This window comes from Oncorhynchus clarkii, chromosome 10, assembly GCF_045791955.1.
Source record: "Oncorhynchus clarkii lewisi isolate Uvic-CL-2024 chromosome 10, UVic_Ocla_1.0, whole genome shotgun sequence".
NCBI classification, from domain to species: domain Eukaryota; kingdom Metazoa; phylum Chordata; class Actinopteri; order Salmoniformes; family Salmonidae; genus Oncorhynchus; species Oncorhynchus clarkii.
In genome coordinates this window covers 68,287,098-68,301,301 of record NC_092156.1, presented here as the reverse complement: position 1 = coordinate 68,301,301, position 14,204 = coordinate 68,287,098, and the positions used below count along the sequence as shown (strand labels likewise).

The 14,204-nt window shown below is 46.1% G+C and overlaps 1 protein-coding gene across 1 annotated transcript; it reads right to left on the bottom strand.

The window, feature by feature from the left end:
• Positions 1 to 744: 744 nt before the first annotated feature.
• Positions 745 to 12,470, bottom strand: LOC139419054 (sperm associated antigen 5). The gene is made up of 21 exons (XM_071168931.1): positions 12,422 to 12,470; positions 11,805 to 11,865; positions 11,538 to 11,666; positions 9,289 to 11,438; positions 8,468 to 9,122; positions 8,262 to 8,354; positions 8,006 to 8,140; positions 7,766 to 7,859; positions 7,475 to 7,622; positions 7,316 to 7,366; positions 6,177 to 6,351; positions 5,826 to 5,959; positions 5,463 to 5,631; positions 4,421 to 4,652; positions 4,026 to 4,164; positions 3,451 to 3,583; positions 3,082 to 3,162; positions 2,768 to 2,917; positions 2,390 to 2,464; positions 1,538 to 1,618; positions 745 to 909 (listed from the first exon to the last, which is right to left on the bottom strand). The coding sequence occupies exons 2-21, from the start codon at positions 11,841 to 11,843 to the stop codon at positions 838 to 840; spliced, it is 4,935 nt and encodes a 1,644-aa protein (XP_071025032.1). The 5' UTR covers positions 11,844 to 11,865; positions 12,422 to 12,470; the 3' UTR covers positions 745 to 837.
• Between the last annotated feature and the right edge of the window lie 1,734 nt (positions 12,471 to 14,204).

Here is a 14,204-nt window from a genome sequence, read left to right as displayed (position 1 = left end):
TGTTACATCTAATTGAGAAGTGTCGGACAGCACGTGGTTTGGAGACGGCGTATATAAAAGGAAATTAGTCGTATTGAAAAGCAGCCAAGCAGAAACGACGAGGAGTATGGCAGACAGAAAATGATTTAGATGACATTTCAGAGCGCAACATCAAGAAATGACCTAATTGTCAAATATGATTTTACTTGTCGAAAGATTTATGAAACTGTTGTAATACATCAACGATTTTTTCAACCACCAATTAGGCTATAACTGCATGCTCTGTCAACACTTAACAAGGAGGCCTCTGTCGTTGTCAGTGGGCTAACAAATTATAAAGCATTGAAAAGTATATCTTTGGAAATGTTCGTTTTTTTTAACACCCAACATGAATTCCACTTTACATCATTGTAATATCAATCCATCAATCCAGTAATGTATAAAAGTGAGAGTAACATATTGATGTAGCCATACTTGTAAATTGTACATAATAAATACAATGTGTGAATGTACTTTCATGGAAAACCCAGAAACATTTCAAACCAACTCCATTCTGTTCAAGTTTAGATAAAAAATTAAACTTAGTGGAGAGCAGTTGGAATCATTTCATTGAGTGTTCCAAGTCTATCAAACCAGAACGCTCTGTAATATTAAGATGACTAAATTTGATACCGTTTGCAATTGCAGAAGTGTTCAGCTGTATATTGTAATGCTGTAAACGTTTACAATACCGTTAACACAAATCAATTCCATCAAAACTACTCAGACGTGTTACCAGATTTTTTTATTTGTACAAATAGGTTTAAGAAAACATTCAAAAAAACAGAACTGATTAAAACTACAGTTTATAATATGACATTAACCAAGATATTCGACTAGAGTCTTGAGTTCTTTGCAGTTCTTGACAACGTCAGGAACAGAAGACAATGTCTGTAGAGAAAGAAAAGGAAAAAGTGTCAAGTCTAATGCCAAACTATCAATATACACCAAGTAACACATATGAATATGACCATTTCTATTAAAGGTGGACTCGGCATAATGATGTTGCCACGAGCAGCACTGCAGATACTGAGATGAGTGTCAAGTCTAATGCCAAACTATCAATATACACCAAGTAACACATATGAATATGACCATTTCTATTAAAGGTAGACTCGGCATAATGATGTTGCCACGAGCAGCACTGCAGATACTGAGATGAGTGTCAAGTCTAATGCCAAACTATCAATATACACCAAGTAACACATATGAATATGACCATTTCTATTAAAGGTAGACTCAGCATAATGATGTTGCCACGAGCAGCACTGCAGATACTGAGATGAGCAAATTGCAAGACTTCACTCTCACACAGTATTTGCGCATGTGCACGGAATCGCATCACGCTTTTACAACTTGGCAGCCACAGGACCAAAACAGGGGAGAAGTGGAGCCTCGCACTTCAGTGCTCTTAGTTATTGTGGAAATGTACCCACTATGCTGTTTACTTTCAACATCTGTCATATCGCTGACTCTACCTTTAAATTTCAAACAGAAAAATGTATATCCCTGTACTCACCTTTCTGACCGTCTCAATCATATCGTCAAGGACTCGAAGTTCCTTCTCCACTTTCTTCTGGTTGGTGTCGTGGATCATTTGCTGCAAAGACAGAGGGGAACATTGAAGATGGTGACTTGTGCAATGGATACCACTTACAGTTGAAGTCGGAAGTTTACATACACCTTAGGCAAATACATTTAAACTCAGTTCTTCACAATTCCTGACATTTAATCCTAGTAAAAATTCCCTGTCTTATGTCAGTTAGGATCACCACTTTATTTTAAGAATGTGAAATGTCAGAATAATAGTAGAGAGAATGATTTATTTCAGCTTTTATTTCTTTTGTCACATTCCCAGTGGGTGAAATAATCTGTCTGTAAACAATTGTTGGAAACATTACTTGGTGTCATGCACAAAGTAGATGTCCTAACCGACTTGCCAAAACTATAGTTTGTTAACAAGAAATTTGTGGAGTGGTTGAAAAATGAGTTTTAAATGACTCCAACCTAAGTGTAAGTAAACTTCCGACTTGAAGTGCTTTCCTTAAAGCTGGAATCCTTAGTTGCAACATCCATTTTTGGACTTATAAATTAATTATACACACCCATTGATCCTTGAAGAATATAACTTATATAAATGACTCATGAGCTTAGTTCAACTGTCATACCCAATCAGAACCCAGAATATAAGCTTGTTTTAAATGTAAAACACTATAGCCTCATAACATGGTTAAAACTATAATTTTGATATCATAGATGGAGATGCATCCATAGCTCTGCATAGGAATTTGAGAGTGGTTACATTTCTCTAGGCCCATCCCTCAAATGGTTACCAAATCAGAGGCGGTGTATAGATGGTATAGACACTTACATGTCTCTTGGCTCTCTCCAGAAGCTTTGCTCTTCCTTCCTCAGCTTCCAACAGAGTCCTCTTTAGTCTTTCCACCTGTGGTGGAGACAGTGTTTAAGGTCCTACTGCCTGTCAAAGACAACTAGTGTTGGAGGGAGAGGATTGCTTGATATTTCAAGGCTGCAGGGTTGGTGTGAGGAGATGTATTTGAGATGTAATTGTGGCCAATTTAAAACAACCCAAGGTTGGGTCATGTAGGGCGCTGTGGCGCGTTCAGATCAAAATATTCTGTGCAGAATGCCCAGTGTCTAGCTGTGGGGACAGCAGAGACATGGAAACCGTAGGGTAGCCCTAGCAGTTCTTACAGGGATAACAGGCAACCTATGGTCTGGATTGTACCTCTTTCAGTAGGCGGATCTTGTCGTCCATGGAATGCATGCTGTGTGCTGATTGGTTGCCGGTCTTTCTTAGCTCGTCCCTTAGAGCCTGGGACTCCACCTGTGATTGGTGCAGTGAACGGCGCAAGTCTGCCACCTCCCTACGCAGCTCCTACAGAACACAGCAGCAATAACAATAGGCTAGATGGAAGCACATCATGACATATAGGTGACAATTCACACGAGGATAAAATGTTGCCTAAGAACTTTTAGGAAGACGAAATAAAGTGAATGTAGACAGTATTTTTTGGTCGAAAAAGTGATATAGTCCCTTACTTTGTTCTCAGATTTGTGCTTGTAAAGAAACTCCCTGGCCTCATTCACTTCACTGCAGATCCTCTTCATAGTGTCTACCTCCTAGTAAACCAGAACAAATGACCTGGGTTCAGCCTCAGTAACACAGACCACTATTCACCAAAATATCATGTCAGTCAAGTAATCAGACATGTCTCATGTCCTGTAGCCAAGAAAGTAATAAAAAAATGTGTAGATTGCTCAGTAAAATCATCTATAATGCACAAGTATTGGCAGCACTTTGCCAATATGCTCACAAATACAGGGGTTAACACAGGTAAGAAGTTAAGTGTAACTAAAACTGGTGTTTTTAGTTGTACGGTCTGATCTGAGAGCAGTGTAGTGTCTCACCTGGGCCTTGTTCTGTAGAGCCACCTGGTCCCGGCCTAGCTGGGTCTGGAGACGGCTCAGCTGGCCCCTCAGCTCGGATACCTCAGCCCTGTGTCTGCGGGCCTGGGCCTGCTGCTCCCCCTGCAGCCCACAGCTGGTATCGCAACAATTATCGGTTAGGTTTACTCAGCGTATCCCAAACCCTGTGCACCAAAGTGTGATGATTAGTTGATTATTTGAATCAGCTGTGTAGTGTTAGGGCAAAAACCAAAACGTGCCCCCCTTAGGGTCCCGAGGACAGAGTTTGGGAAACCCTGGGTTTAAACCTAATATGATGGAACTTGACATAGGGCAGGCAGTGTTTCACACACTGGATTCAACTTCAACTAATCATCAATCCCTCAATGAGTTCAGGTGTGTTTGCCCAGGGCTACAACAATGTGTGGTGTTGGGGTTACTGGAGGGCTGGAGTTGGGAAACACTGACTTATGGTGACCAGAAATGTAAATACAACAGTAAATAATTGAATGCTTAAAGGAGAAATTGTAAGCTTCACATCAACACAAAATAAATGCCCCACACGTCACAGTGCTTACATGGTGTTGTTCAGTGCCTCCTGCTCGGTGTCCTTGCTCTGTCGTAGCTGTGTGATGGTGAAGCTGAGCTCAGAGACTGTGTTAGCCAGGTCTGCTAGCAGCTCCACCACGCTACTCTGCTCCTCCTCTGGAGGCACCACTGGAGACCAGGAAGGGAGTGCATTTAGTGACTGGGCCCAGGACACATCAATACAGACAAACAAATGGGTTGTGTCCAGTAGGTACTAAACGTTTTGAAACAGTGAAACAGGGGAGGTGCTACGAACTTGTCCAATAAGAACACAGACTTTAGTTTTTCGTTGTAAGGTTTGCTACAGTGTACCCTGCTGAACAGAACCCAGATACCCCCTGGGTCTACCAGCAACCCCGCTGGGGAGATGCGATGGAGGCCTCACCCTGACACTTCTTAGGAGTGATGGGTGCAAGGCGAGTGAAGGCGCTGGTCTCGCTGCCCAACCCTTCAGCTTGTGGTTCCTCTGTCATGTCTAAGGGGGGATGTGTGTCATTGACCTGGGCCAGGTCAGTGGTGATGGCCACCATGATGCTGTCCACGAAGGAGGTGGAGGGATGACGCTCAACATGGAGGGAGGGCTGGGACACCTCGTCTTTACCACAGACCTCTGGCTTCTGAAATAACGCCACACATCACAACAGACTGAGTCTTCTATGGACTGGTACAGTGTGTGTGCAGTGTGTGTGATTATCTTGGTGGTCAGAGCAGTGTGAACATCGTTGGTCAGTGGTCTCAGTGTGTGGTGTAACAGGGTGTGTGTGATTACCTTGGTGGTCAGAGCAGTGTGAACATCGTTGGTCAGTGTTCTCAGTGTGTGTGATTACCTTGGTGGTCAGAGCAGTGTGAACATCGTTGGTCAGTCGTCTCAGTGTGTGGTGTAGCAGGGTGTGTGTGTGATTACCTTGGTGGTCAGAGCAGTGTGAACATCGCTGGTCAGTGGTCTCAGTGTGTGGTGTAACAGGGTGTGTGTGATTACCTGTTCTCAGTGTTCTCAGTGTGTGTGATTACCTTGGTGGTCAGAGCAGTGTGAACATCGTTGGTCAGTGGTCTCAGTGTGTGTGATTACCTTGGTGGTCAGAGCAGTGTGAACATCGTTGGTCAGTGGTCTCAGTGTGTGTGATTACCTTGGTGGTCAGAGCAGTGTGAACATCGTTGGTCAGTGGTCTCAGTGTGTGGTGTAACAGGGTGTGTGTGATTACCTTGGTGGTCAGAGCAGTGTGAACATCGTTGGTCAGTGGTCTCAGTGTGTGGTGTAGCAGGGTGTGTGTGATTACCTTGGTGGTCAGAGCAGTGTGAACATCGTTGGTCAGTGGTCTCAGTGTGTGGTGTAACAGGGTGTGTGTGATTACCTTGGTGGTCAGAGCAGTGTGAACATCGTTGGTCAGTGGTCTCAGTGTGTGGTGTAGCAGGGTGTGTGTGATTACCTTGGTGGTCAGAGCAGTGTGAACATCGTTGGTCAGTCGTCTCAGTGTGTGGTGTAGCAGGGTGACGTCAGTAACAGCCTGGGCTAGCTGCTCTACCAGGTCCAATTGGACTGACCGGGCTCTGGCCTGACTGTCCTCCAGCTCTGCCTGCAAAGCCTCCCTCTCAGCCCTGACACACACACACACAATCAGCTAAAGACAATTGTTCAATTGTTTGTAATAACCACGTCCCATGTAGTCATATGAGACAACCCCACTCCCACACACACCCCCCAGAACTCATCACAGCTCAACTCATTAAAATAAATAATGTCTAATAACTAAATGTACTATGACTCCACAGTGAGTGGTACTGGGTCTTACTGGAGGTGGCTGAGGGCTCCTTTCAGGTCCTCACACTGGATGTTCCTCTCCCTGAGCCCCTGTAGGTTAGCCCGGAGGGTCCTCTCACTCTCCACCACCTGCTCCCTGGCCATATCATTCTCCATCTGTAGGAACTACACAGGGGAGGAGGAACAGAGCTGTTACACACAGCACTCACCACGGCTGAGTTTAGGATCAGCACACAGGAAGAGAGGGAGAGGGAGCTCTACAGAGTAAAAGAAGGAGAGAGAGAGACTGGTAAGGAACAGAGAGACAAAAAGGTAGAGGAACTCAAAGCAAGAGAGCACCACCACATACAGTACTGTAGAGTGATATCCAGAATCCACCTACCTCGTTCATCTCCATCATGCTGTTGAGCTGCACGTGCACTTCATGGAGATTCTGCAGCTGCAGGCTCTGGCTGTGGGAGTGGCTCTGCAGCTGGATCAGCTGCTCCTCGCTGTGGGCCAGAGCCTGGGACAGCTCACATACACGCTGCTCTGACTGGACCAACGCACCCTCCAACCTGGACATAGGAGGGGTTCAATGAAATGTTATAAAACGGGTTGTTTGGATCCTGGATGCTGATTGGTTGCTATGCGAGAGTTGTGGGACAACTCCTCCCACAAAATAGCATGTCCTAATTCCACTGTCCCGCAGCCCAGGCAGGAAATCCATAGACTTCATATCCCTCGGGGTAAAAAAAAGCATCTCCACATTAGTTTTCTATGCTACTATTTGGTTTGCAACAGTTAGGGCTTGTATAAAAGGACCTGTCTGCCTCTATGACCTTGCAACAATGTATCATTTTACACATGGATTTCTCCTGTGCCAATAGGCTTGAACACAAAACTAATAATTCACCATGGAAACCGTAAACAGTCAGAATTCCATTAATTCCTTAACCAGTGCAGTGCTGCCTATGTAGGCCTATTGGATATTTAATAAATCATTATTTATTACAGTTCTTGTATCTCATCATTGAAAATGAAAAGAATGATTCTAATTAACGACTGGGTCAAAACATGAGAAAATAACTAATGACCAGAACACAAAAACACATTTACCCGTTCAAAATAATGTTTAAATGAAAAAAATATATATATTTTTATTAATATGCTGGCAACTGTTTTATAAAAGCAATAAGGCATGAGAATCCGGGGATTCTCATGTGATAACACCCTCATAAGGGCTGTTCCCTCTGCCTTGATTCAGGCCTAAGAACATCCCGTAGTCAGGAGTAATCCCTGGGTTCTCCTGCCTTATTGCTTAATTAAACTCAATGACTAAACATGCCTTAGTTAAACCAATGTACATTATTGATTACAAATAGCAAAAGGTATGCGTCTTAGTTCATGTTAAATCATCTTTATAGCTGCAATGTGATGGGGCTAAACAGAAAAATACATCAGAATAGCCCATTTCAATGGTAAAATACAGGTTTAAATAGTAGTGTTGATAAGAGAAATGAGGTAACTGAGTTCACTTACTGGTTGGCCCTGTCGGTAGCTTGCTGGACTTCTTGCCATGACTGTTGCAACCTGAAATAAGAAAGTTAAGGTTATTTTTCTATATATATAAAAATACATTTAATTGACAACTGCCATAGTTGAAGCACCATAACAGCTTAGAGTGAACTTTGAACTGACTTGGTGGACTCTGCAGCCAGGGCCTGCTCTAGGAAGGCATAGGAGGCCAGGGTAGATGAGACGGTGGCAGACAGCTCCGTGACCTTCCTCTCCAGCTGAACTCGCTCCTCTTCTCCCTCACTCAGCTTCTGACGCAGAACACCCAACTCTGAGAGAGGGAGAAGGCGGGAGAGCAAGAGGGAGAGAGAATGACAATGCCAGAAAATAAACATATCAGCACTTATTTTTAAACTTACCACAATAACACTTGAAACTCAAATGCGATCTTCAATGGTTTGTTTAAATCCCTACCTGAATTAATGATGGTGGCCTGCAGATTCAAGTCCCCAACCTCCTGCCTGGCAACTTGGAGACTCACGTTGGTTTGGTCCAGTTCCTCTTGGATCTGTCATGTGAGCCACGACGCATTGGAATGAAGCCATAACATTGTGGAGAGACGAGTTGCAGAAGATAACAGAGAACAGAGCAAATAGAACAGGCAGTAGAGACATTGTGAGGTGTGGGAGATGAGAGAGAAAAGGGAGGTCAGACCTGCTCTCTCTCCTCCACAGCTTGGTCTCTCTCTGAGAGGTGCTGGTCTCTCTCTCTTATAGCGTTGGCTGCCTTCTCATTCAGCTTCACCAGTATAGGAGTTGTCCTCTGGAGGAGACGCCTGGCTGTTTTCAGCTGGGGAGAATATGACATCTTACACATGCGTAGTACAGAACAAAACAACACATAGCAACCTTTTGGATGTCTTTTCTTTTCTTTCCTGACAAGATAATGTAGCCTCCAGGTTAAGACATACCTCTTGATGCAGACTGTCGTGATCGCTCATGGTTCCTCTCAAGAGCTCAGATGCAGAGTTGAGGGATTCCACGTAGGTCTTGTTCAATGCAACCTGAGTAAGGACACACACATGAGCACGGGAAAACAAATACACAGCACCAAAATAAGCATAAGCCGGGAACCAGGCGATTGCCTCTAGCCCTGATCTCAGACTGTGTGGTGTACCTGTTCTGGGTAGGTCTTGTTCAGGGCAGCCATCAACTCCTGGTGAGATCCCACACTCTCCTCCAGCTCAGAGATACGCACGGCACAGTGAGCCCTCAGCTGCTCAGTTACACTGAAGGCTGCGTCCTTGGCGGTGAAAGCCTCCTCCATCCGTCTCCTCATGTCCTCTCTCTGCTGCAGGGTGTCTCTGACCTTCTGCACCATCCTGCCCTGGGTCTCCTTGCACTTCTCATAAAGGGACTTCATCTGACCATACTGTGTAACCAGGCTCTGCTGGTCCTCTTTAACCAGGTCTCTTATCTGCCTCATGCTGCTGAGAGCAGCCTCAGTGTCTCCACTCAGGGCTGTCATGGTGCTCCTGGTGTCCTGCATGCTGTGGAGCAGGTTCTGTAGAGTGGTCGGGTCCAGTTCTAGCTCCTTAATCCTCTCCAGGGCCGTCACATACAGGTCTTTGTAGGTTACCGTCTGGCTGAGTTCAGTGTGGTCGGTCTGGACCAGCTTGTCCCTGAATTCTGAGGGCCCGGGGCCCCTAGAGTGGCCCTGTCCCCTGGCTGTGCACAGCTGCTGCACCAGGGCCTCCACCATGATGAGAGTGGAGGTCAGCCTCTGCTCCAGCTCCTGTCTGGGGACCCCACACAGGCTCCCAGGGGCCAGACTGACACAGAGAAAAAATAGTCAGTTCTCATACCACACACGGGAAATACTTGTGAACACTTCTCTCAGACAAACACCAAAAAACAATATTTACATGGTTCATATTACATAAACACAGAACATTTGACAGAGTTCTCACTCACAAAAACACACAGGCCATTACTCACTTCCAGAGCAGAGTCTCGGTGCTGGTGCAGGCGTCAGACACAGAGAACTCCCTCTTCCTCTCAAACTGACCAGAGGTGTTGGCACTGCGATCTGCCCGCCTCACTGGAGTGGTGCCAACACACATGCTGTGGCACTCCACAGCCACGGTCCCCGCTGTAGTTTCCAGTACAGGAGGGGCGGGAGCGGGTGTAGGGGCTAGGGCAGGGTTGCTAACAGGGTCCATCTTGCCCGATGCCAGGATGAGGAATTGGGCCATCTGGATGAGTTGCTGCTGAAAGGGCTCCTCACAAACCAACCTTGGTAAATGATCAAAAAGACCCATCTTTACTTTCTCCACCTTGGGTTGGGATTTTACATGAGGTACATCCACTTCTGGCCTCGTCTCCACAGTCTCTGTGACTGGGTCTGGAGGAGGAGGGGGCTTGCAGGTCGATGCGGCACCCACTGCCGTCGAGTTGAACTTGGGCAGAGGCATGGGGCTCTCCAGGACGGCCCCCCAGAGTCGGCTGTCTGGGTTGGCGGGGACAACGGAGCTACCCTCAGCAGAGTTGAGGACACAACCCCTACTGTTTTCCAGAGCGGAATCCTCCATTTGGGCGAAAGACGATTTCTGAATGCCCCTTCTTCTGGTCATGGGGGTAGTGCTAAGAACGGGGCTGAAGATCTCAAACTGTAAAGCATCACTACCGCCGGCCCACGTCGCTACAGAGGGGATCTTGGGTAGCTCAGTCAACACGTCAGCAATGTTCTCAGAGCTCGCTTTGTCTGTAGTGTTGGAGAGAAGAGGAGCGCTACTGCTTGAACCCAGCGCGCTGTCTGTGGCCCCATTGGACTCCTGCATTGAACCATGAGAATGGGAGTGAGATACTATCGATGGGTTGTCCTCATCTACAGGTGTGGAGCTCCTGGCCGAGGCTCCAAACTCATTGCAATGGGAGCGGTCAGTTTCCAACTGTATAGCTGGAACCACGGCGCTGTCTTCATCATGAGGAGAAGAACCCTGTTTGGGGCCTTCAGGGAAAAGCTGACAGGCGACATCATCCAGGTCCTTCAATGACCTTAAGGATGCATTTCCCATTGAGGGTTCACTGATGGCAGCGGCGTCCGCTTCCCACACGGCACCTTCACTTTCCACATGGCTGTAAGGGTGTTTTGCATGATCGGAGGACTGCTCCTCTATGATGTTTGGGTTGACCCTGTCGTTGTACGGTAGATGACTGGTCACAGTCTGATTCTCAGGTAGGAGGAGAGTGTCTTTGGACACTCTGGTGGACTCTGAGACTTCAACCTCAAGCCCAGTGCAGATGAAGGATTTGAATGTCACATGTCCTTGTCCGCCAGTGGCATTTTGAACACCAGTTGACTCTTCATTGGTATGTACCATCTCTATGGATTTCATAGTACTACAATGTGTAGGTTCTTTGAAGGAAAGGTGTGCACTAGAGGCCACATTACAATAGAGGTGATCTGCGTGGTCATCGATGGACTGCATGCCCAACTCATCTACTATAACACTTTGATATATACTGTCGTTGTATGGCTGATGGTGGTTTGCACGCTGATCCGTTGGTAGGAGTATAGTCTCAAGTGCCACCCTGGAAGCCTCTGAAACTTCCACCTCCCCTCCGGTGCAGATGAAAGACTTAAACGTTACATCTCCCTGTCCGCCAGTAACAGTCTCAGTGATGTGGGCTATATCGGTGAACTGTGGAACACTAAGACTGGCGTTTGAACCCCCATTAAAGGACAGGTCGGCTTTAGTTGTGGCCAAATCTCTTTCCAAATCACAATAGACGTGATCCACATGGTTGTCGCAGCATTGAGTAACCATACTGTCAGAGAGACATGTGTTTTCATCGTCATAGCCAGGAAGAGAAGAGATGTTCAGTTGATTCTTGGGTAGCCGGATGGTTTCGTCTACAACCCTTGAGGGCTCTGAAACCTCAACCTCACCCCCAGCACAGATGAAGGACTTGAAGGTAATGTCTCCAAGTCCACTGCCTGTATCAACAGCTGTGTCCTCAGTGGTAGGAGCTGTATCACTGGTAGTAGTTTTATCACTGGGCTTTGGAACACTAGGAGAGCATAGGACCTCAGCTGGTGGAGGGCAATGTGTTAACGGGTCTGTGTAGATGAACACAGCATCATTCTGTAGGGAGAATGGGAGAAGTATAAGGTAAAGTTTACATTTCAAACAACAGTTCAGTGAACAGGATCCACAGGCCCATAGCTTGGCTGTTCGTCATACCTTGGGTGTTTTGAGGATATTGCTGCCCGACCCTGATCTCGATTTGAGTCTAGAAGATGGGGTTGAGACATGGCGCATTTCATTCTGGACACACCTCAATGGGGTGCGTTCTCCAGATCTTGTTGAAGGCTGGGTGCATTGAGAGAAGCCAACATCCAGTTATTGATAAACAACTTAGCTAGTTAATGTTAGTGACTGCTATCCACAAGTATGGTCGAAAGTTCTGTTCAGTAACTTCATAATACATGTGTGAAATGCAAATCTTACCATGGTCTCTCCAAATGTATGCGATATTCTCGTGGACATGAGGGCTTGCGTGGCTGGGCTACTGTCAGAATACAAACAACCTGGCATTATTGTTGGAGCCATATCAGACCTGTTACCAACTTGCCTGGCTAGTTAGCGTTCAGATAAAAATGATGGGGTGTATTCATTGGTCGGATTCAGTTGCAAAACGTCTATTGGACTAATTCAAGTAAGTCCCTCCCCGTTTCGTTCCGTTTAATAAACGTTTTTCAACAGAATCGACGGAATTAATATACCCCTGATGTAGGTAGCTATGTAACGTTAACTATGGAAAATATAACGTTATTAACGTTGACTGAAATTAGCTAATAGGCCTACCATTGAGCATATTATCCATTGTGTTAAATGACAGAGCTCATGCAGAATTTGAGTTTCACGGGGACATTTGTGTTCGTTGGCGAACGTTAGCTAGAGTTATCCCATAACGTTAGCTGGCTAACGTTATGAGTCGTGACACGATTTAAAATATTCGGCTACAAAGCGCTGTAAATAAAAGTCAGAGCTATTTCATATGGTTATTATTAACAGCTACTTAAAATAGTTGCTAAAGAAAATGTTTTTGAATGAAGTAAACAAACCTGCTGTAGGAGTCAACGTCAACCGCCTGTTCTTCATTCAAACATGAGTAGGTTCGCTGCTATTGGCTATAAACCGTAAACGTAAACTCTCCAACGCCTTCACGTAAAATCTATGGGTCGCCTTTTACCCATTACTGACACCTGCTGTTGTGTTTGTTTAGTGTATGGTATTATTTTCAAACGTTTCAGATGCTGCATGTTCACAAAGACTAAATTCAATGGAAGTCACAGCCCTGCCAATACTGGATTTTAGTCATTTTATTCACAAGACTGTATTTTATTTTCATACAAAAGACTTAACATTCAAACATTCCAAATCAAGTTGTATACAAAAACAAACTTTTAGGGAGATTACAGAAATGCCAGATGGATCAATTGCATCTAACCCTCATTGCATCTGTCCCACTCGATGATTGGTATTAACTTTTTAATACAGACACAGCAAACTTCAATATATTGAATACTGCACTATAATCCATCACACAAAAACGACCATCCATATTCCATCATCATCAATAAACTTTAAGATAAGCAAAATATACATTAATTTCTGTCTGACTAGCTGAACTTTTTCAGCTCCTGGATCCTGACCAGTGGTTTAGAAGTGACTCTTGTCTCCCCCCCTACCCTCTAGCTCGGTGGTGCTGGAGCTCCTGCTTGTCAGCCCCATCCTGATCATGGGTATCACGGTCACACTGCACCGGCGGCGGAACGAGCCAATGGCCGTCCTCTCTTTCAGCAGGCTGTCGCTGATGGCGTCCAGGGACATCTTCCTTCCCTTCCCCCGGCACTGGCGGAGCAAAGCCCCCACAGTGGGGCTGGCCCCCAAGCGAGGTGTCCTCCTGCGGTGGAGGAGAGAGGAAGGAGGCCGGGGCTGGGCCTGGGGCCGGTAGGAAAGGCTGATCTGACCCAGTAAGGCCTCGGTTAGACTCCTCATGTCTAGCTTCCAGTCCTTAGATGGGGAGGGGGTGATTGTCTTCCCTTCCTTCCCCTGCTTAGACCCTCCAGTCAAGGCCTTCTTTGTCTCAGGTTTTGCCTCTGGTGACTTCACTGTTTTATAGAAGTTCTCCCTCTTTGTCCATAGGGTTTCTGGAAGGGGCTTGTAAGGCAAGTCCTTTCGGAACAATGGAGGTAGACCTTTCTCTGGCTGTGGCTTCGGGTGACCTGTGACCTTGTGGTCAATGGCACAATTAATGGCATTCTGCTTGACTGCTGTCTGGTGTTTGACCAGAACTTGACCGGGTTTATCATGACCACAAAGCCTGGGGACTGCGGCCTCAGATATGTCAGTGCTCAGACAGTACTTCTTCATGGTTTTCAGCAGCAGGTCATTGATAGGACCGTTACCTACCTGAGCTGAGTACCACAGAGCCATGTGACCGTGCTTGTCGACGTGGTTCAGGTCATAGTCCAGCGCTTGGAGGAACAGCCTAACCAAACCCAGACGCCCGTACAAGACCGCATACACCAGAGCGGTTCGACCGTGGCGGTCACAGAGCCCCACTTGGCCTCTGTGAATCAGGAGCATGCGTGCTACACCGAGGGACCAAGACTCCCCATCATGGAGGCAGCAGAGCATTAAAGGGGTCCTCCTCTCCTCATCCCTGCTGTTGACGTTAGCCCCAGCCTCAATTAGCCTTCTAGCTAGGATGAAGTCAGCCTTTAATATAGCCTGGTGGAGATTCAGTGGTCCCATTGCTTCCTAGGCAATTCAAGTCAACTGGTGAAGGCGTAGTTGTGTTCTCTCTGTTCAGTGAACTCTTTACATCCAATTTAACAACAC